This window comes from Parus major, chromosome 12 (assembly GCF_001522545.3).
Source record: "Parus major isolate Abel chromosome 12, Parus_major1.1, whole genome shotgun sequence".
Lineage (NCBI taxonomy): Eukaryota > Metazoa > Chordata > Aves > Passeriformes > Paridae > Parus > Parus major.
In genome coordinates this window covers 20,245,224-20,268,904 of record NC_031781.1, presented here as the reverse complement: position 1 = coordinate 20,268,904, position 23,681 = coordinate 20,245,224, and the positions used below count along the sequence as shown (strand labels likewise).

General features: G+C 42.7%; 1 protein-coding gene across 8 annotated transcripts in view; it reads left to right on the top strand.

Annotated features, from left to right (window-relative positions):
* The first annotated feature begins 572 nt into the window (after window positions 1–572).
* The window catches only part of TMCC1 (transmembrane and coiled-coil domain family 1), a 76,809-nt gene continuing 53,700 nt past the window's right edge, over window positions 573–23,681 (top strand). For 3 of the 8 annotated variants that reach the window (XM_033517575.1, XM_015640684.3, XM_033517576.1), the window contains exon 1: window positions 17,518–18,471. In XM_033517575.1, coding sequence (XP_033373466.1) covers window positions 17,926–18,471 — 546 coding nt within the window. In that variant the 5' untranslated portion in view covers window positions 17,518–17,925. Of the gene's footprint in view, window positions 648–1,051; window positions 1,372–1,398; window positions 1,749–4,199; window positions 4,447–15,075; window positions 15,133–17,517; window positions 18,472–22,065; window positions 22,279–23,681 lie in introns of those variants that run through there. The other 5 variants (XM_015640686.2, XM_015640688.3, XM_015640687.3 and 2 more) reach the window with 5 other exon arrangements.

Sequence of the window (23,681 nt, the reverse complement as noted above, 5' to 3'; positions counted from 1 at the left end):
GATACCTCAGGCTGGAGTGTCTGCTGTGGTGGAAATGCATGCGTTTTACCTTTTAAGGATATTTCAAGCCATAGTAACTATTCAAAGCCAACCCTAGCATGACTATATCCTTTCTTCCTCCTTTGACAGAGGTCAGAGCCAAGGGTATTTGGCAGTGGGAGTTGGTGGCTTCAGACAGGGCTGAAGGGGTCGTGACTCACGTGTGGGGGTCACATCCGTGCGGGGGTGTCGGTGTCTCAAGGCGAGGAGCCACTCGTGGCTGCGCCATGGCTGTTCCCGAAGGGGCCGGGCCCAAGGGGAAGGGGAGACGGACTGAGCGAGCAGAGAAAAGCCGTGCTCGGAAGTGCGAGGAGAGCCCGGCACCGCAGCAGAGACCGAGAGCCGCCCGGAGCGCCCCCCGCGGGCGGGAGCGGGAACGGGAGCGGGAACGGGAGCGAGCGCAGCCCCGCCCAGCCCTCACGTGACCGCGGCAACGTCGCTGGGCGACGCCCCGGCGCGCAGGCGCGCTGGAGGGGGCGTGACCTCCTGCAGGGCCCTCCCCCGCAGGTGACGGCACGGCGCGCGCCCGGCCCCGCCCCACGTGCGACGTCACGCGGCCGGGCCGGGCGGTGGCGGCGCGCGGGGATGGAGCGGCCGCCGCTCGGCCGGTGAGTGACCGACGGATCGCGACCGGGAACGGAGAGGGAATGGGAACGGGAACGGGATCTGGAGCAGGGAGGGAGAACACTCGGAGCCGCGGGACGGGGTGAGGGGACCCCGCCGGACCGGCCCGGGTGCGCCCATCGCGGGCGCCTCGCCCGTCCCCACACCCGCAGCTCGGCCGCGCTGTCTCTCGGCGCCGCCGCTCCTGCGGCCGCTTTAGGACCCTCTGGCCGATTCGCGGCCCCGCCGGCCCGCTCGCCCGTTCCGGGCCGTCGTTCGGGGCGCAGGGCCCGGGCTGCGCGGGGCCATGTCGTGGCCCCTGCCGTGGCCCCCGCTGTCCTTCCCACAGCCCCCCCGGCCCCTCCCGGGGGCGGCCCCACGCACGTGTGGCCGGTGAGGGGGGTTCGCGAGGCACCGCCGCCGCCCGCGAGCTGATTTAGGGGTTACTGAGGTGTGTATTGGCTTCACCGATTCCTACTCGCCTTGGCTGTCTTTGATGAGATCGTTAAAACACGAATTATTTCGTGGCGAGGTCAGAATTTGCCGGCTTAAAATCAGATGCTCAGTGACAGCCCTTTAAAGAAAAGGAGCAGTTTCGAAGGTTTACGAGTGCCAAAATTCACGAGACTTGGAGCTGACGCTCGACGTGTGTGCAGCTGCTGTCACTGGTGACACAGAAGTACCTGGTGTGCATTAGTGACAAATGCAGTGGCCAGCAAAACTCCCATGGTGGGTGGAAGCATCTCTTTAACTGGGAAACTCTATCAACAGGGAAACCTAATGAGGCTTCTTGGTGGGTTAGTAGCTGTAAAAGTCTGAACTGAAGGTACAAAGATCTGAGTGGAAAGGCTAGGGGAGGAGGAGAAAGAAGAGAGTAATGTAACCCACTGCATCAGTAAACAGTGTCCATCATCCACAAACATTAAAATCAGGTGTTTCTGCAGGTTGGAACCCCTTAGTAACAGTCCAGGCTGCTGGTGTGGTCACTGAAATAGTGATGCTTTGACCTGAGCCAGTGCCACTGGGTCTTCCTCAGCCCGGGGAGGGAGTGCTGCTGTCCCTGATGCTCACCAGTGACTGTCTTACTCAAGATTTACATGTGGCAGGTGACTCTATGTTTGATCACGGTCCTTCTCTAAGGGTAAATTCTTCGTCCATCTGGAGGTGTCTGGAGGCAAGGAAAGACTAGGGAGTACCCACTGGAAGGGCTGTTTGTGTCTTGGTGCCAAGGAACACTATGCCTTCTCTTGTCTGGGGTCAGTGGGGCTCCCCAGCTTGCAAGATTTGTGCTTCTCAGTAACTCCTCAGCCACACCAGTTTCTGGCACCAAATGAACAAATTTGTTGGAGCTTTGTATCCACTGTGTCTAGTTCTGTTGCTTGATAAACCCACCCAGCTGGTCTGGAAGCTATCCAAAACATGGAAGCAAACTGAAAAGGGAGAAAGATCTACTTTGTGTGGAATTTGCTTTAGGAATAAATTGGAACTTCAGGTTCCATAAAGTTTGGGGTTTTCCCTCTCCATTTACCACATAAAAGTTGCTGAGTTTGGTTTTCTGAGCAGTTGTGTGTCATGGTTTGGGCTGTCTCGCATTTTATTTAATCATGGCTGAAGTTCCTGTAATTAAAACCTAGGTCTAATTCAGATACAAGGTAGAAATCTTTGGAAGTCTACAGGTTTTGTTTCCATGTGTTTAGAGAGGTGCATTCTGCAGGAAATGGCTCGTATCTAGCAAGTCAGCTCCTCCACTGCTTGGGTGAATGGCCTGTGCCTGACTGTGAGCCAGCAACTGTTGCTGCACTGGAGTCAGGCAAACCTCATGTTAGTGTTTCCTCTGGTCTTTTTGAGAATTGTTTTTTGAAGCATTCAAAAAGACTTGGTGTTATAATACCCTTGGGCTTGATTTCTAGGAATTTTTGCTTAGAGCTCTGGGGGAGGAGTCTTCCCTCTCCACTGGCTTCCCCAGCACATTTGCTGGTATGGCGTGTTCTCCTCAGGTGGGTCTGTAGCTATCTGTCAGTGAGAGCTGGGCTTTAGCACTTGGATTCACCAAGTGCAAGGTGTTCCTCAGGTGAGCTGGCCAGTTGGCTGCCTCTTGATGGACCTGGAGTCTCCTCACCCTGAAATACAGGGAGTGGTTTTCACTGTGCCTGTCCCCTAAGGCCTGGTGAAGGCAGGTTGCTGTGGCACGCTGAATGCTGCTCAGCACAGAAGTTATGCACTCTCTGTGAGGTCTGGAGCTCCCAGGGACTTGTGTAACCTGTCTGGGGCCAGGAACAGGGTGGTGTCTCAATAGCCAGACTTGTTAAAGTGGTTTGTAGGCAATGAGCCCTGGGTGGCCCAGGTGACATCCAGAGGTCCCTTCCAAGGTCATCAAATCTGTGAGCTCAGCACAGTGTTTTCTAGAGGATAAACTGGCATCTCTGGGAAAGAGTGAAGATGGCTGAATGAAATAGTATGTGAAGGTGGGAGGCTAGACTTGCATTGTCTGCACTTCTAGAACCATAGTATTCAGCTATGATTAAATGCTTAAAATACTTAACTCCCCTAAGTTAGTAAGCAGTTGAGACCCTGGATATTGTCACAGAACAATGAGCTGATTCTTTGGGCTTGAATTTAAGCTCCAAATTCTCAAAATTGTTCTTCCAGCCAAGTGTGTTAAGGAAGAAGGAAAGAAGGAAACAAGTAATTGTGTGGACTTAAACTTAAACGTGTTTTTGCAAAATTTAATGTCTTCATACTTTCAGAAGCATTTTATGGTAATGCAGATCTATTTGACTCTTTATAGAGAAGAATCTTACTCATGTACCAAAAATACAAAACACTTCTATCAAAATAAAATTGAGAACTTCGATTTGGAAGCTAGATCTGGCACACCATGTGAAATGTAAACACAGAACAGAAAGTCTCTGCCCCAAAGAAGTTTACATTTTATTAACTTAATTGAGAAGTTCAGAAGTTTGCCACCACTCCTGGGTGTTCACGCTATGCAGGCACTCCCCAAGCATGTACTTTTTGTGCATGCTGGGTTGGGGCTTCCATCACACTCTGTGTGGGTCCTCAATTTGGACAGCGGCTTAATCCTTTAGTCTGATGCTGGTCACACAAGCACTCCTATGGGAAAATACCCAGTGATTATCAAGGCATTTGGTGAACTGGGAAGGTTTGTCTGAATCAGGGCAATCTGTGATGTGATGTAGTGTTGCATGCTCTGATATGATTGAACATTTGCATGCTCAGAGGATTTCCCTCCTTGAGATAATTTATTGGGTTAAAGTAGTCAGAATATGAGGTAACTTCAGAGGCTGCTTCTTATTTATTTTAAATTTAATATAAATATAAAAATTATTTTATTTAATATTCTAATATTTATAATAATATTTTAAATATAATATAAAATAAATATTCTTATTTATTTTAAATATGTCAAAGCTAGCAGAAACCCAGTATTTCAAATGAGTTAATTATTTTCTCTGAAGGGTACTCTGAGTATGTGTGCTGTTTTATTGTTTATCAGATATTAATGGTGTTTCTTTTATGCTTGTTAATTTTGACAGGTCTTTCTCCTCTACAAAGAAGCTTTGTTGCCAAGATTTACTCTGAAAGTGACCTACAGTACTGACTGCAGATGTCTGCAAATGTAGAAGCTGATAAATCACATCTTCTTCCCTCCCCTGACTTTCCTGTTTCCTGTGGAATTTATACTTCTAAATTTTTTTAAAGTTAGATGTCTGTTGATGACATTTGGATTACAACTGTGACCATATCTATGCAAAGAGATGAGCTACCCTGAGTAATTTTGAGGTATGTATGCCTGCTATGACTTAGAACACATGGAAAGGAAAGGCCATCTGGTTAGGGCAAAGAAAGCTCTAGGTGTACATATTCTAGATTTAGGCTGATGTGCACCATTTTGCATGGTTTTAGCAGTAGAGTATACATGTACACAGTGAGGCTGTAGGAGCACCAGAATACGCAGCTGGCATTGTATGGAGGGTGACCTTGGTTGAACATGCTGTGGGAGTACTCAAAAGATTGTCTTGAGAAAAGCTGCATTCACTGCTCACCCATTAAGTTCCTAAATACCACCATGGTATGCAGAAATTTTCTTCTTTGAGGTATGTGACAGACATATAGTAGTCATTGAAATGCGCCTGGGAGACCGTGGTGGTTGCTCTATTTGCTTAGATAATGCACTCACATGAAGTTACAAAGTATTTGCCTTGAATTGGGAGACATCTGGAATGAAGGTTAGGAATGAAGGATATTTTGCTTGCCTTCCTGTGCACGGGTGCTGGCACAGTGGTCTCTGTTCCCAGAAAGGAGCAGTCTTGTTACACAATATGCCTGTGATGTACAAGAGTAGCAGAGCTGGGTGGGATTTGCCTTGTTGCTGTGTGGGTTTGTCCCTCCCAGGTAACAAGAGATGGACAACCTTGGCTATTTCTGCGGCATAGAAAGACACCAGCATGCACAGTTGTATTTTCCTGGAGGCTTTTAGTTTTCCATACATATTCCTGGAATAAACCTGGAATGGGGAAGCTGGCTAACTGCCTCTGTATGGGCTTAGAGGAGGCCAGTGTTCACTGATAACATCTGTTCCTTTTGTAAAGTACTTGGACGCAGTTATCCCTTCTGTGATGTAGATGCTAATGTTCCAGGGCAGTGGTGGTCTTGTCAGCTAATGGTGGGTTACAGTGAAAGGCAGCCAAACACACACCTCTCTGGCTTCCAGAAGAGATGTTCATTAGTGGGTTTTGTTTAAAAAGGAAAAGTAATTCTGCTGAAAGTAGCTGCCTGACTGAATTGTTCATCATGCCACATTGCTGCTATACCAGATGTATTTAGCAGACAGCACACGTGCTTTTGTTGATAAGCTCCAGTGATTCAGGCTGAGATTATACTGGAGGGACACAGATCTGACCTACCTCCCTGTCTGGCTTAAAACAGCCTTCCTGTAACAGGAAGGCATGCCATATTGTATGCATGCATGCATGCATGCATGGGCCATGTTGCAGTGCTACTGTGAACTGTGATGGGTAGCAAAGTGCTGTGTTTGCCTGCAAGCAGAGCTGGGGCTAGGGATTGGCGTCTTGGTGAGATTCTCTGTTACAAGTGGGTAGAAGTTGGTGCAGCATACTTTAAATGTGTTTCTCAGTCTGCCTGGGCAGTGTTATTTGGCTGTGGCAATGTGCAAAAGTAGCATTGGGCACATAAGGAGGAGCATTATTTCCTGTAAGCTGCTTTCATGGAAACTGTAGGAACACACCAGGAGTGGTTTGCTGAACTGCCTATTGCCACCTTAGTGGTGCATTATGCAGTGTACCAGGGATGTGGATTCTGTAACCCAACTTGGTGCATTTTTTTTTGTTGCATATAAATAAGTTATGATCTCTGTAATCCTATGAATTAATAATACGCATTTCCAAAAAAAGCTGCCATTCTGTGAAAATAGAACAATTCCTGCAGTATCTCTGAATACCTGTAAGAATACATAGATTTCATGTCTCCCTGAGTGTATATCCCTAACCACATTATTATTCTGTTTCCTTAACTGTAAGATGTAGGTAAGACCTACCTTTGTAAAACATTCAGTTTCATGAAAAACCTAAGTGTTGCAGTTTCATTATTAAAACTCATGTAATTAAAAGTGTATACTAAAGTGTGGAGTGACAAGGCGATTGAGTATAAGATAAAGTTTTCTTTTGATGTAAAGAAGTGGTCTGAAAGGTGAAATTGTGTATATTAGAGAACATTGCATTAAAACTGCTCTACAGGGTGTCTGAAAAGTTCAAGGAGCATTAAAGGATGCTGCAGTGTTGATGAATGGTACTGCCTTTAATTCAGCTGGTGGCATGGGTTATGATAGGAAGTTTGCAGATACCTACTTAGTTTCTTCAGGCATAAATTTAGCAAATTTCAGTATATTTTGGATTTGTGTGAGCTGACGGTGTCCTTAACAAATCCCATAGTGGCCTTTGTACTGAAGCTGTTGGCTATTACTTTCCTGGAAGCCAGTTGCCGTGGTGATTATCCTGAGGGCAAATAAATCTGTTTTTCATGGTTCCCAGTTATACTAGTTTTGAGCAAAAGGACTGTGGCCTTTCCTGGGATCACTGGAAGTGCTGCACCCTTAGCACTCCATGTTTGTAAATCACTGCCTGCTGAAGAAGCATCTCACGTTTTAGTGGATCATGGTCATAAGGGGTTGGTGTCGCTTGTCTGTGAGAAGCAGCGAGTGTCCTTGCTGTGATCCTGAGGTTGAATAGCAGTTAAAATGGGAGAAATGAGCAAAGAGTGACTTTGGGTCAGAATCTGTTAAGACTGAACTTAGCCCGTTCAGGTGGCTGACTGACTAGTAATGCAAAAGCTCTGTTGGTGAAAGCCAGTCCCTCCAAGGTGCGTGGGGTTGTGGTCCTTCCCTCTGCTGGCTTTCAGCTGGGGTAGCCTCTAGCTCTGGTTGCTACGGATTAATATTCAGTGTTTTGTGGAGGAAGATATTCGGTATATGTGAGCCTTTGCATAACAGACTAACTTGGTTAAGTTTGACTGCTTGGGCTGCAGAGCACCTGCAGGGAAGAGCAGAGGGGGAGGTGTATGAGTGGCTGCTTGCTGCTCTGCAGAGCGGTTCCCTGTGCTGGTCATGCTTTTCCTGCAGGAATTAGTTCTCAGCTGGTTTGTTGTGCTGAAAGGTTTGGTTCTGGTTTACCAAAGTCCTTTAAATGCTTCAGGTGCAATTCTAGTCTGTGGGAGAAGTACTGGGTCCAGTACTATACAGTCTCTTTATTAATGACATATTAATAGGGCCAGGTGAAGAATTTTGTAGGTGATGCGAGATGGGAAGTTGATAGACCTGATGAATCTGTTGCCTTTTAGAGGTATCTGGGTAGGCTTGAGGAATAGGCAGGCAGGAACCTCACAAGGTTCAGCAAAGGGAAACAGGAAATTCTGCACCTCGGGAGGACCCACCCTGTGTAGCTGGTGTTTTATACTGCCCATGTATCTGTACTGGGGGCCTGACCAGCTGCAAAGCTGCTCTGCAGCAAGCAAACAGGTGTTCTGGCAGAAACCCAAGGTGCACAACAGCTCTGTAAGGAGCCATTAATTTGGGTCTTGGTTTTGGCTCTGATCATAAGCCTGCACCTTCTCAGTGGTAACTGAAATTCAGCCTTATTTCAAATAAGACTGCTCCCTTTTTGTGCTGCTTTTGGTAAAGATTTGTGGATTATTTTTTTTTTTATGTGGACTCTGCCATGAATGTGGGAGGAAACATTCTGATTTTGGCTGAGGTTTTAAATGCATGACTACTTGATTCCCATTGGCAACAAAGTAGTCAAGCCCAATTTCTTTATACCAAATTACTGTCTCTGTGCAGCTGGATGTGGAGGTGGATATTGAAGAGCAGCATATTTGTGAGTGGCTGCTTTGCTGTGCTGTGTTTGTGCAGTTTGTGAGTGTCTCTAAAATGCATTATAAAATCTAATAGGACTGTAGATGTGCATCAGTATTTTTATTGCAGAGGACCAAAAAGTGAGCAAAGCAAGGAATTCACAAGTCTCTGTGGTAGAAGATGGATGGCTAACACAGGTCCTGTTCCAAGTGGTGTTGCTCTGAGGGGATAGAGTGTTGTGGCTGTGCTGGGCTGGTTCCTTGGCACCTGAAAAGAGGCCTGGCAGCATGTCTGTGTGCTGCGGGGCAGGTGTCCATGGCTCTGCTCACACGGTGTCTGTGAGATACACAGGCCAGGCTGATGATGTTCCTACCCGTTAGGGTACATAGGATTGCAGTTACAGTGTTCCTTGTCTCAAGCTCTGCTTGAACCTGCCTGGGACTGGGAGAAGTGGGTGTAATGAGTTGAGTCAAAACACCTTATGCACATCTGTTGACTGCTGATAACAGATTTTTGACACTGAGAGCAGGTAAGGAGGTATGGATGGGGTAGTCTTACTGATAGGTCCTCCCAGACTCCTGCAAGTGCTGACTGAAGGGCTTCAAGCAGTGTTTGATAGGCAACCCAAACATCTTGTTTGTAGTCCTGCAGGGAGTAATGTGCTAATGCTCGATTAGAAAAGGCCATGGAAACAAACCAACCCCAGATTAAGGCCACTACCATTATAATAACACAATTTTTTAAGAGTCTCACCTAAGTAAAAGCTCCCTAGGCTATCAGTCTTGAAGAAGGATCAGGAGGGAGAGTTTTCTTCTGAAGAGCAGGATGAAGCTGTCAGTGGTTGAACAGCATAAATGGTTGGAACATTAACAGTGACTATTGACTTCTGGTTGGAATTTGTCTTGCCAGGTTTGTGTCACGTTTTAAACAATACCGAGAAAAAAAGAGCTGGTTTTGAGTCATCAGGGGGAATATTTTACCACTCTGTGCTAGGTTAGTTCTACTTTCTTCTTTCACTGTAAAGTCATTGTAAATATGATACTTTCCAAAATTCAGGGCTAAGAGTACATGTTAAAATCACACATAGCATGGGGTGTGGGTTGGTGGTAGATGATATCTTTCTTTACAAGCCTGCTAATTTAACTTGTTTTAACCTCCTTACAACTGCAAGCCTGGAATAAACCTTTGTTTTAGAACCAGTTGCTAAATCCTGCCAGCTTCTCTGCTGGCATTATCACAGATAATTCTGCTAGGAGTGAAAATGAGAGGGCATCTCTTATTTTCTTTGTATTGCTAGCATCTTGGAAGTCTCTCTTTAATGCCAGAAATAGCTGTAGTATAACCTTTTGTCTTCCCTTGGAAGTGGATTGAAAATACCTGTATTTTCACTTTGTGGTTCTCCTGTTCCTGACATTTGAGCCAGCTTTGACACACAGAAAGTGGCAGTGTCTCTTGACAGACAGGCAGTGAGGAGATAAGAGCAGCTTTGATCTCTCCCTGCCACCCCTTCCTCTCCTGGACAGATCCTGCCAAAATTCTTGGCATGGCCTAGTATTGTTGCATATTTCCAGAGACTAAAGAATCAGATCCAGATAATGCAAATGTTAATAGGAAAAGTCAATAGTAAGAGTGCAACTGACCACAAAATATTTGAGATGTGTCAAGGAATTAAATCCATTCTTTGTCAAAGACCAGACCCATTGTTTTGAATATTTGCTTAACACTTCTTCAGTCTTTTCCTTTAGGGATGGTAGTTTCTCTGTTTGCAAAATGCATTATTTGAACTGTGGAAGTGAAGTCACTTGTATTCTGATGAGTCCTTGCTGAAGCTCACGTGAATTCCTGTTTCTATAGCTGTTGTGGCCATAGCATCAGATTGGAGGTTTTTGAGAACACCATTTTGGAGTAATTGCGTACTCTGTATACTTCCTCTCTCTGATCTTATCCCAAAGTTGTTATAACTGGGTCTGTGGTCAGATTTGTCCCTCAGTCCTGTATTCCTTCAAATAAGAGAAGATATTTTTGTATTGGTTCATATCACAGCCCTAGAAATATCTGTGCCCACAAAAGCTAAAATGGGATGCTGTGCTGTGGTTCTGAAAGTGTGCCCCGTGGGACAAAAGAGGTTGGAAATTCCTTAAATTGCTATTTCTGTTGTACTTCTTGTATTGGAAAGGACATCTTCAGATCTCTGCTTGGACTGTGGGTGGGAATGTCTCTTCAGTGTTCTCAGTGAAGCCCTGAGTTCAGAGTGTGCACTTGACTTGTTTGTAGAACATGTAAATATGGTGCAACTTTTTTCTCTTCTGCAAAAAGCAGAGATGTTTTTGAGGAAATTCTGCTGTTTGCTTAGCTTCAATTTGATTTTGGAGAAGAGTAGGTGAGGATGTCACTTTTCTGAAATAGGCCACTAAATTAAGTGGAAGTGTCAACTGTCGACCCTCTCATGGCAGACCATGCAGTTTTGAATTGCAGGTTTCCTCTCAAGCCAAGTAGAGCAGACTGTCTTTATAATAACTCTTTGTCCATTTTGTTTTTCTTCTAAAATCCCTGCAGACTGTATTTTTAGTGTTGTCTTCCAACTTTTAAGTATGTTCACAAAAAAATTTCACGAAAATGTATATGATGTATGTAATTGTCAATGTCAACTAATCAGAAGACTCTAGTTATTTCTTTAACATTCATTTAGCTTTCTTGAAGCACTGGTTTTATTAATTTGATGGAAAATAGCCTATATGTAGCCTTTTCCAGGAAAGAATATTTTTAAGTGGTTTGAGGAGGTTCCAGTTATACTGCTGTTCATGGTTGATAAATGAATCTGAAGGTAGTAACAGGAGAATTCATGGAAGTATAACATTAACCTTTTAAGAGTAAATTTTAAGTTTGTTTCTCTGCTGTTAAAGTATCACATAACCTTTGGGCAGCTTCTTGATGTTTCTGTGGGGGGCTTTTTCACCTGAAAACTAGGGAAATAATAGTAATTCAGCATAATGTAGGAGCATTCCAAGGGTGAATTCACAGACTGCTCACAGGTTATGGTAATATAATCCTAGAAATACATTATGTAGCTAAGAAATTAATTAAGGATGAAGCTCTGCTAAGCTAGGGAATCGGCAGCATTGCCCCGCAGTCAGACTCCATGGCACACCAGCTCTAGATGCAGCAGAGCCGTTGGGAAGGGTTTCTGATAAATGGACAGGTCTTTGGTTTTCACGTGAGGTTTTAACATAATGCAAACCCTGAATGATTGTGTATTGGTATGTCTGCATGGTTAGTAATTTTGGAGAAGTCTTGATCTTTACTTGATAGCTTTGATTCAAATAGTGTAACCACTGAATTACTGAATGTTCAGAGAGGAGTGGAAAAGATGTCAGTGGCTATTGGTTGTACTGCAAAGCAGCAGAACCATTTCTGAGAACCAGTCACTCAACTTTAAGCTTCTTTGAGTTATTACTCAAATAAACATGGAAAATAGGCTCATCTTTGATGTTGTCTGTGGTACTTAGATGTAAACTCCTGACTTTGCAGAAGAACCAGCAGTTTTTAGTCTACATTGACAGCAGTGGGCATGCAATACTTCCCACAGGGCATCAGTAATGTGGAGGTTGCCCACAGGTGATATTGAAGGTACTCGAGTCTGATGTGGGTGTACTCAGGAAGATGTTTCTTAAAAAGAAATTGAAAGGAGAAAGGGATCTGTCACTCACTAATAGAATGTTTGGGATATGCTCTGTGAGTGACAATAAGTGAAGTTTTCTCTTATGTATAATATTATTATTTGAGCTTTCAGGAACATAAACTGTGTACATTAGTTCTGCTGGTCAGCAGTATTAAATACAAAGTTATAGGAAGGAACTTTCAACAGGATGTGGATATGAGAAGAGGCTGATGTTGAAAGATCACCTTCTGGTATGTCTGAGCATGCTGCCCTTGCACATGTGAACCATTAATGGATACAGTGGTAGAAATGGTGAACTTTTTTTGGTGTGCCAAAGCATAAAATCATCTGCTGATGAAGCCTTTGAAGTTGCTATTTGTTAATGTGTATGGGAAGGCATGGGAAAAAGTGACTCTCCCTCCCCACCCCTGCTCCAGAGAGGAGGACAACTCTTAATGTCTGAGTGACCTCAGGGATCTGCTCTCACTCTTTTTTCCTTGTAACATACTCACCTCTAACAAACAAGTGCCTGGACTGTGTAGAGCTGTTTTAGGCTCGTGAGGATTTTAGGAGAAACATTTCATGTTTTGTATGGGATCAGACACAGTGCCATTTTTGTCCTTGAATATCTTAAAAATCATGTAATTCATACCTAAACACATTGCCAGCCTTTTCTTTTAACAGCTCTCTCAGCCATACTCCCTTTTTGGTCTTGGCCTGGGGAGGGTCTTTGTGTATCTATATGTCATGTTTTTCTTTCGGACTTCAGTAAAATTCAAAAACATTTTCTTGGGTGAATTTTGGAGGAGGAGGATGAGGAAGAATTATGTATGTGAAACTGTAGGTACCTTTTCCATTAAAATTAGTATTGTTTTCTGTTTTATTTTTGCCTGTGTTCTGCAATTTACCTAAGGTATTTGTATTTAATTATTTATGTATATAAATGTATGTCGTCTTCTTCCATTCTGGCCCAAATTTTCCACTCAGACTTTTTCAAAATTGTCCTGTTGTAATAGCTGAATGTACACATTTCTCCACATATTGGATAGTCATGTTACTATCCAGTTGTTTTCTTGAGTCAAATTACTTACTCTGTTACTGGTGTCTTCCTCTTTAAGTGTTTTCCAGATGACAGTTCCCTTGAATCTCACACCCATTCTGGTTTCTCATGAATTATTTTTTCTGATAGGATTAGCTGTCTCTCTAGCTTTCTCTCCTTATTTGCGCTACTGAGCAATGATATTTTTAAAATATCCTCCTTTGGATGTAAATTACTTGCTAGGGTACCCAATTCCTTTAATAGGTGGTTTTCCAGTGTGTGACTGTTGCCTCTTTAGTCTTTCTTGCTGAACTGTTTGCCTGGATACAGATTCCATTTTGGGATGGGTTTCTGAAAATAATCTGGGATTTCTCAAACTAAGCTGGGCTAATTCTTAGTAAAAATTACTTCTATTCTGAAACAACTGAAAAATGCTTTTCTTTTACCAAATAGGATGAGTGGGAATCATCTTGTCCCTATGATCCCTGCTAACTGCGATAACAAGTCTTTAATGAGCTGTTAAATTGACCTGTTTATGGAATAAAAGAAATGTGAGGATTACATAGGTAATTTTACTTCAGCATTATTGTTAAGGGTTCATGGTATTCAAATATGGCGTAAGTAAGAGGTATTTGAAATATTCTATGAAAAGGCAGGATTTTTCCCGTTTCCTTTCCTTGAAAATAATTTTTATTCCCTATTTCTGCAGTCCTGTACTCTTTGTTTCTTAAACAAGTACTTCAGCTGAAGATAAATCGTCTCTGAACTGGTTTTCAATGGTAGCTTCAGAGTTTTCTTTGTTTACAAGGAACTGTGGTTTTGAAGGGAATTAATTAAGCTTATTAATTTAAAGTAAACATTCACATGAATAAAGTCTAACTAAAATCTGATGGGCTGAAGTCTTTTTAGACTGATACTTGTCAAATTTTTTTAAATGTCTATGTTACAAAGTATTTGATAAAGAAATGCGAAAGAGTGGGAAGAATCCACAGAAAAAAATTAAAGTCAAGATCATGTCTCTGCTTTGTAAATACCAGGAAGTGAAGGTATTTTTATTAGCCCTGTGCAATAGTTTCTCAAAGTCCAGAAGAAAATGGAGCTGCTGACAGAAAATTGGTGGTGTGTCAGTGAGGGGACAGTACAGGTAGTTTTGCTGATGCCTCTCAGTGCCCACCTGTGGGCACTCTGGGACACAGATTCTGTGACAGTTGTGGAACAACTTGAGCCAAAAGCACACAGGATCTGCAGGGACCTGTAGTGCTGTAGGTCATAGCTCTGAAGACCTTGCTGACAAAAGCTTACAGTTACTATAAATAAAAAATAACATTAAAACTTTAAAAAAAGATGAAAAATAGAGTGACTGAAGTTCTGTTAGTGACACGTCATGTGACCAGTACTTCACACATTATGCTTAGTTCTCCATTCGTGCTAGTATAGAAATGGAATTTCTTCTATATGAAGATCTTTTTGAAAAAATGTATTAATTCATTTTTTCTAAGTTCTTAATATTTGCTGTCATCACTTTCTTCATTCATATTCTAGCATCCCACTTCAGTGGATCTGATCTTTCTTCCTCTCTTGCTGTCTTGGAGGTGGGAATCTGATGTGGAATAAAACAGTCAAAATGTGCCAGTTGTGCAGAGTTCTTGTAGTGTTCCTCTGAAGATAGTGTACTCCCTGTTTTCAAGAACCAGTTGAGTTAATTTGGAAGATTCTGGCTGTGTTTCAGACTGGTCTGTGAGGCTGTCTAGAGAAATGCGGTCACCGTGTCTGCTCTCAGCTGTCCTCCTGTCTCCTGGCCTTGTCTGAGCTGGCCTTTGGTACACTTGTACGAGTGTACAGGCAGAGCTGCCGGGGAACAGCCGCTGCCGTGAGCTGTGCCAGCTGTGCCTTGTGCTCACAGCATTTACCTCCTGGGACGTGAATGCCAGGGAAATAAGAGCCAGCTGTTTGACCTGCACTGGGAGTGTTGAATGACTAAATAGGAGAAGAAAATAAAATTTCTAAGGTGCAGACTGACCTTGCACGCTGCATCCCTGGCATCTTCCTCTGCTTTCAGCATGACCTAGTGGCCATAAACCCCAAGAGAAAATACTCTTTCATGAGAACTTCTTGATTAAATCTACAAGATTCAGTTTCAACTTCAGTCATATTTGTATCCCTTTAGTTATTTGAAAGAGTTTGAAATAAGACAGGTTCCAAGGGTGCTTGCATTTCAATGAAAAAAAATTACAAAAAAAAATAAAAATACTGAAAGTTGGAATCATGCTCTTACTTTGCTGTTCACATATATATATTTTGCCTCCCATTTCCAGAATTGTATCTCATACCAAATTTCTTTTGCAGTTCTGTTCAGTGGAGGTACTGCTGTGGGTCAGCCATGCTAAAGGGCAAATGATGGAGGCAAGTACAAGTTTATCTTTCACTGTTATCTAATGTTGGTTTTGCCAGTTTTTCCTTTTGAACTGTTTTGTTTCCCAGGGCTCCTGGGAAATAATTGCACAAATGTAGGACTGTATTAGAATATTCTGTGATGTAATAATGTTATAACATCTGCTCAGTTTGCTGTATACAGAATTGTGAATTTTGTTCCTGATCTAGTATATTCTTGTACAAATAAGAAATGTATGTTTTTGAACTATAAAGTATTCTTTCCTCCCACTAACAGAATATAAAGATGGTTATAAGTAGAGAAAACAAAAGTGAGCACAAAAGTTGAATCCTAATGCAAGTAAGTGTGCTAATTAATTCTGAATAATCACAGTTCTTCACACTTAAGAGTATTTTTTTTTTCCCCCAAAAGTAGATACTAGAACAGGTAAGTAGTTGTAAGGCTCTTCATACCAGATGTGTAATTTGCAAAGCTCATTTCAGGCTCTCAACAGACTGACCCTGTGGAAATAGAAATAGGGGATGAGCTCTCATTAGGAGCCTCTCAGAGGCCATATAATTTCAGAAATCTGTCCCAGGATATAACACACAGGGGTGGCCATGCCTTGTTTGTGAGGTCACTGTGGGATGGTTTGTAAATTGACATAGGGTTAATTTGAGCAGGGTGGTTTTTTCTAGCAGATAATCCATGGAAGTCTAGTTAGATTCAAGTGGTGTTCTTTAAGACCAACAACATTACCAGTGATAATGTGGACAGAGAGCATGCAGGAGAGCCAAGAGCTCCTGGCTGGAGAGTATACCGGTCTTCTTAGATAATAACTGCAGTTCTTCAGTGGGTCCTGACTGAAAAATAAACACTGAGTGAATTAGCCAAAATGAAAAAGGCAGTTATGGGTCAGCTGTCAGGTTTGTATTTTATACACCAAATAGTTTTGGGACTCTTGCTTTTTTAGATGGTGAGTTTTGTTCACTGAACCATCTGGTCTGTTGGTTAAAAATGAACATCTAATTTTGCGATTTTTTTGTCCCAAAACATAAATTGAGTGGAGACCTGTAGTCTAACTTTCTGTAAAACCTGTTACCTGAGGGAGGAAAAAAAAACCATTAAGAAAGAACAAGCTTAAAAGCCAAAGCATACTAGTAGACATAAAGGCACTTGAATTCATTTAAGAACATGTTAAGTATAAGTCGTTGGCACATCTTCTTTTCTTCCACCACACAATTGCTACATGAATGTAGGTAAATATATTTTTCTTGGATGTAGTTTATTCATTTGCATTTAATGTGTTACTGCTTAAACTGGCCAGTACATTTAGACTCAATGCTTGTAGCATCTTCAAAGTACTGAGATAAAATCCTGCATGATTTCAGTGTTCTGCTTTCTCTAAGTACTGAGTTCCTTCTTGCCTCCAACTGATAGCAGTGGCACTTGAAAAAAAGAGACGGGCGGCTCTTCTGCTATTTTTGGATGGCAGTTTGGAAAGCATTCTGGAATATCTGTTTAACCTGTTGTGTTAGGCTTCAGATGCACAAATTTGAGAGTACTCCGATTGTAAACTTAATGCATTATGTTTCTGCAGCTGTTTTAGCATAAAAATGAACACTCTCAAATCCCAAATATGCTGAGTTTCAAGTAATTCTTTTCTAAAGCATAAACTGCTTTCTGCCAAGATTGAGGTAGACTTCTGTGAACTGGTTTTTGTATTTATGGAAGCCTAATCAAAGTTTTCTCCTGCAGAAAACAGTGGTCAGCTTCTGAGCATGTGATCTCATGGTGCTGATGTAAAACTCTTTCAGTTATTGTGTCCTTCCTTCCTCCCTCCCTCCCTTCCTTCCCTGTATCTTTGCTGACCTTCTCCCATAGTGGTTGCACTGTTGTATAATCCAGGCCTGCCTGAGCCCAGGGAATGACTCGGGTTGAGCTCTCCAAGAACAGCTGTGCAGTTCCTGTGCCAGAGGCTGAACTGCACATACCTGCTGCTGATCCCTTGCAGATTGGTTGCTTAACCTACTTTTCAAAAGGCATTCTTGTTTCCTCTGAGAGCTCTGGACAAGAGTTTGCCAATTGAAAGCGTTTCACTTGCCTGTTCTTGCTTGAAGACGGATTTTCACATCTAGTTTCCAGTGCCATCATGGATGGTGGCTGTAATAAACCATTTCTCACTATTTGGAAATTAATAAGTCATTTGGAACTGTTCTGGTTGTTTGCATGTATTAATTGTTGTTAAGTTAGGGTCTTTGTATCAGATCTTTGTCAAAGAGCAAAATTAATTCTGCCAAAGTGACTAACGTGCTCTTCAGAAGTTTAACCTCATATTCTGTTAGATGTTACTATGGGCTCGTTCTAAATAAACAAAACCCCACTGATTTCTCCTTGCTTCTCCCCCTTTTGAACAGTTTTTGCCTTTCTTGCTCTCCTGCACCCTCTGTGCTGGGCTTCTCCCCCCAGGCAATGAGTGACTTGTCTCACACAAGCTTCGGCTTCAGCCTACAGCCTAGATGCAACTAATGCCACGTGGAGGGGTGCTCCAAGGACTGATACATTTTATTTTGTTAACAGCATGTTTTGAGCTTTGGATTTTTAACCCACACTTGCTGCATGGATGTATAATAATGACTACTCTTTTGTTTAACATTAGATAAGCATGAGATCACCGTGGCACAGCTGCATGTGTAGTCATTCTTGAAGCAATTACACACCTAATTGGCTGGCAATCTTGGCATTTTCAAAATAAACACAAGCCTTTTAAAGAAAGGGGACGTATTTATGTATGAATAGTCAAATAAACTTGTTGGGTGTCATCAATGGAGCCGTCTGGCACTGAACAGTTGTCTGATGACCCTGATCCTGGAGGCAAATCCCAAGATCAAGAGACCAAAAAACAACATGAATCAGAGCAAAAATTATCCAAAATAACGCATAATGCTTTGGAGAACATTAATGTCATTGGTCAAGGCTTGAAGCACCTATTCCAGCATCAGCGCAGGAGGTCGTCTGTTTCTCCACACGATGTCCAGCAAGCTCAGGCTGAGCTGGAGCCTGACCTGGATTTGGAAAGCCAAAGCGTCTGTGCTGAAATTGATGGTGTCTCCACCCACCCCACAGCTCTGAACCGGGTGCTTCAGCAGATCAGAGTGCCTCCCAAAATGAAGAGAGGGACCAGCCTGCACAGCAGGTGGGGCAAAGGAGATGCCCCGAAAGGAAGCCCGCAGATCAACAGAAGGTCTGCTCAGGATATTCAATCAGGACGGCCCAGATCATCATCCACTACGGATGCTCCCACAAACTTGTCTGTGATGGAGATTGCTGCTTCTATCTATGTAGGTGGAGAGGAGGCCGCAGCAGCTGCAGTAAGTTACTCAGATTTATCTTTGATCTTTATCATCTCCTTGTACGTTTTCTTAAGCCCTTTGAAATCTTGTTTTGAAAAGCAGGTTTCTTTCAGCAGATTCAAATGGTGATGTATTCAAAAGCTTCTTCAGTGGTGAAGCAAAGAGCTTAAAAGATGCAAGCATTAGTCATTTTCTCACATGGCAGGTGGCTGATTTTATATGTATTTGATCAGTGAAATGAGAGCTACGTTTGAAACACATTAGATTGTTTGGATGGCACACCACAGTCAAACAAGGAGTGATAGGCTGAGTAGCAGCCAGAGTAGTCCACCTTGGCAACTGTTAGCTAACTAGCTTCTGCAACTAAACCTTTCATTTACCTAGGTGGCTTTTTTAATTCCTCTCACATTTTCTTGTGTATTTTATAAAAGTGAAGAATTCCAGTTTGAGTGGACAGTGCTGTTGGTCTTTTATGCTGCGAGAGGCTCTGGGAACATGGCCTGCAGCCTGCACAACTGTCCAACCCCTCAGTGCTGTGTTGCCTGTATGTGGTTTAGGTCAGCCTGGCTGCTCTGCTGATGAGGGATCACCCCTTCAGTTTGTCCTGCCTGTGTGGGAAAAGCATTCACTGAAATAACAGTCTCTGTTCTGTGACATGTTCTTGCAAAGTTGTGCGTATCAGTTTATTGATGATATCAAGAAGCAGTGTTTGTCTTACCATTTCTCCCCCTTCACAGATCAATTTAGTTGAAGTGTTCTTGGAGTTTGATGGGGTTATTTGTTTGCTTTTTGAAAGACTAGCTTTCTGATTAGCTAATTTTAGCTTGCTCAGGACACTGGTTCAGAGGGTCCTCTGAAAAACAGCCCTTAATAACAAAGGGGTCTATGAAGGCTGGATATACTTTAAGAATTTTTTTCCTCTTGCAAGAAGTATTGAAGGAGTCTTCCTGGAGCTGTATCTGAAGCTTTTGCTTCTTGCCAACTGTTAAAACAACAGGGATAGTGATGAAGTAGTTGTGAAAAGCATGCACTCTCCTGGCCTGGGTAACTTTGCAGTTAGTCAAGCCATTGAGAGTCCTCAGAAAGAGAACTCATAATAGCTTCAGGTTTATTTGTGAACTGCCTCTCTCTTAATTGTGAGTGAACTTGCGATCTTTGTTTCAGGAGAATTTTAGGGAAAATAGTTTTTTGATTTTGCACTCAAATCTAGCAATAGGAGTTTATAAAGCAAGGTCTGGTGTATTGATTAAAAACTGTAGTCCCTTTTCTTCGTGTATGAGCAGGGAGACTGAACAGGCCTAAGCATATTAGATAAATAATATGGGAATATGAGGAAAGGCCAGGACTGAGCTGTCTTTTCTCCCAGCTATGCAGCTTGTCTGATGAAATGTTTGCCCGCATTGGTGGTTTCCAAAATGGAGTGTGTATAGGACAGACCACTGGAGTGCAGGAAGGAAATACTTTTTGGTTTGTTTATCTTCCTTTTCCTTTATAGTTTCTGTGTATGTTTTAAAATAAGCATATTGTATTAGTTGAGTAGTACATATATATAGTTTATAAATAAGCATACGTGTATTGGGAGTCCCTGCTTTAAAGTTTTGTACTGATTCAGTGTGTGAAGTTTGGAAACCACTGGGATCACTTGGCAGGAGTGACAGGAAAAATGAGGACTGTTAATCTGATAGCATTCTGCTACAGCATCTTGTGTATGATGTCTCTTGTGTGAGAACAAATTTAGGAGTCTGTTTTTGGCAGATAAGGGCCTGTGATTAGGTGAAGCAGCCACTTGGACCCTGCAGCTGGCATTTCTCTGGAGCAGCATGTGGTACAGGGGAGTGGCTGGGAACGGGGGTCCCTGGCCTCATCAGGCAGTCACCCCGGTGGGGAACCATCCTCGGTGCTGTGGCCTGAGGGAGAGGGGCTGCGCGGGCTTTCTCCCCTCCGTGTTGGAGAGAGGAGGACTGGAATCTGAAAGAGGAAAACAAAATGAGGGAGGAAAGGCCACCTTTGGGGGCTAAACCAGCAGAGCTCCATGACCTGTTGACCCTTGGTAGAGTTTAGTGAATTTCCAGCTGCATTTTAATATTTGCACCATCTTGTGACAGACAATAACAATGTATACTGTAGGTCTAAAGTTGGATGGCCAAGGAAATATGCTATGGAGAATGAGACCTAAAATGAGAAGGAGATGAGAGTGTCAGTCTCTTGTACAGAAATCACATTGCACGTATCTGTTTTCTGTTGTTACCTTTTGTCTTTTAGCAGGTAGACTAGTAGGAGAGGGAAGAAGGAGAGTTGGATTCTTTCTTTTTCTGGCAAGTTTTGGCAGGTCTGGGTGGTGTACCCCATTTTCTCTTCTAAGAGCATGTAGCAGCACTACCTCACAGTGTGGCACAAGGATTGGAAGAGTTATTCAGTAGTTTTAGTGCCACATTGCAAAAATGGGGGTCTCTATCCCCTCACACCTCCAAGAGCCAGGAAGGTTAAGACTGCTGCAATATTGCTTTGCAATCTGCATAACGCTGGGAGCTGTAAAAATCACTTGAACTACCCTTGACTTAATTTGCACAGGAAACACAAAGTAAAAATTGGAAAATACAAATGTTGGTTTCTTTTCATGGAGAGCGACAGAATGTTGTCTGATATTCCATGAAAAGCACAGTGTGTGTTTATGTATTAACATAATATTGGTTATGCTGTTATTTCAGTCTGAGATGTACTGTCTTGGCTGTGGCATGTGTCTGTACATACTAGGTTTAAAGTATGTTGATGCCACTCAAAGTTACAAATTAATGGGAGACAACTTGCAGGTTAAATGCAGATGATTGTACAGCTTTAAATAATATATATCAGCTTTTACTGAATTTTCAGTTTAGAGATATGTTTGTAAATTAGCTCCAAGAAAATTTTTAATCACTGATAGGATTATTAGCAGAGCTTCTTGGTTTGTGATTTGGTGAAATCAGTAAAGCATAATGCAGTCATTTAGTAAATCACCCTTGTAACAGATGTCAGTGTTGTTTCTTTTGGAGAAGCCAGCTTAGCATTCAGGCTGCCACACTGCTGGAATTTATGACTATAAATTAATGAGTTGTTAGATTGCAAAAACTAACTCTTCATTCAGTAATTTTTATTGGAAAATTAGTTACAACACACTTCAAATGAGAATCAGTAAGGAGACAGGAAAAATCTGAAACCATTAGAGCAAACTTAAAGTTTGATGTAAATTCAAACTTTAAACACTGTCTTTAAGTTATGAGGTATCTGAAGTTGTTTCACACAGTCTTTAACACTACATTATCCTATTTTATTTTACCTCACTGAGATGAAACTAGATTACATAATGAAGCTGAAGAAAAAGAAGTAATTTATTTAAAGTGTCTGGCAGATAATGCTCAGTCATCAAAGTCCTCTGGAACCCTGGGTTCTACCAAGCCTGTATGGATTGTCTCTGCATCTAACTTCCACTTAATTTTTTTTGTTGTTTCGTGCTCATTTTCTCAACACTTTGCCTATTTGTCTCCTTCAGCTTTTTGTGATGTTATCTTTTTAATAAATTCTTGACCTTTTCCTTGTAATAAAACCATACCAATTTCACTTCCTTGGATTCAGTGTTAGCTGCTGACAGTGAAGCTACACTGACTCACCTTCCCTCACCAGGAAGTATTTACTTCAAAATTATTTAAGAATTTCATAAATCCATCTATAATTAGAAGAATGTCGCTGAGCTACAGCATTGATCCATCTGTTGTGAACATATGGACTATACAAGTTACAAGGAACACAGAAACACATGAAGAATGGAAAAGTTGTGATTTAATAATGGTAAGAACTACATAACACAGGATTTGTAGTCAAGCAATATAACTGTTTTCTGATTCCTGTCTTCTGTCATTGTTTGCTTTGCTGGTACCTCCCCCTGTTGTAACACAGCTTGTTCCTGTTGGTGTTGGATGTGTGCCAGTGGTTCTGGGGCTCCTCTGCTCTGTCAGGTGACAGGTGTTGAACTGCACTGGGATGTGCCCATGCCTTGATGTCACCTGTGTCGCTGTGTTGGCACTGTTGTTGTGGCAGGAATTCCTGCTCTATCATTCTGCCTGTCTGCCTGTCTGCCTTCCTGTCTGTCTGTCTTTCTCCCAGTTTTCAGATTTATGACACTTAAGGAAGAGTAATGAACATTCTCTTTGCTTCACATGCTCTGTACGTGCTCACTAGAACGTTAAGTGGGAGATGATGGGCTCAGTCAGGGAGCTTCAGGCGCTGCACACCCTTGTGTGCCATGCACCCTTACTGCTTGTAAGATTTGACTGTGACTGCAGAAGGTTTTGCTGTGAGTAGATGTAGAAACTCAGCAGCCTTGGATTGCTGAGAAATTAACCTTCAGTTATATTTTATCAGAGGCTTATTTTATCAGAGCATTATTCTGTATGCTTTTGTGGGCTGCTGTGAAATTGTCAGTGCTTCTTATTGGAATCACAGGAGCATTACCTGTTGCAGAACTGTTTTGTCAGGCATGGATGAGCAGGAGCCCACGTGCTTTGGTCTAGCTTACTACTGAACCTATTAAACACATCCAGACTATTTCCATATCTTCCATGTTTTGTGGAGTCAAGCCCTGAGCTTCATCCTTCTGTGCGAGGCTGATTGGAGTTTCTGTTCGATGGTACCTAGATAAATGCTGTATAGAACTTGGCTAAAGCTTGTGATTTATTTGCTCGTTGAGTTGGTCCTGCTCAATGCTGTTGCATTTTATTTTTAACAGTAGGTGCTGTGTCTGAACAGTTTGAAAAAGGAAAAAACAACCCTTATCAGCCTGGCCATTTTCAAGAGAGTGATGGATTGGCAATTAAGGGGGGAAAAAAAAAAAAAGTAAGACACACTTACGGAAGTAAAGGCTGCTAGAAGCTGATGAGAATTCTTTCTCCTGGCCAATAACTGGCCATTTCTGAAAATTGACAGTATTTTTGTCTATTGAAAGGTGAGATCAACCTGTGGACACCACCTTTTAAAAACTTAAGCCTGGGAATTTCTGGCTTTTCTTCGTTTCCATCTTTGAAAGGTAACGAACGAGCTGCAGCTGGCTCCCGTCTCACCTCTCCCCCCCCAGGCCATGCGGCCCGGGCAGGGATGGAACCTGCGGAGCTTCCCCCGGTTCCCGAGCAGGGATGGAGCCTGCGGAGCTTCCCCCGGTTCCCGGGCAGGGGATGGAGCCTGCGGAGCTTCCCCCG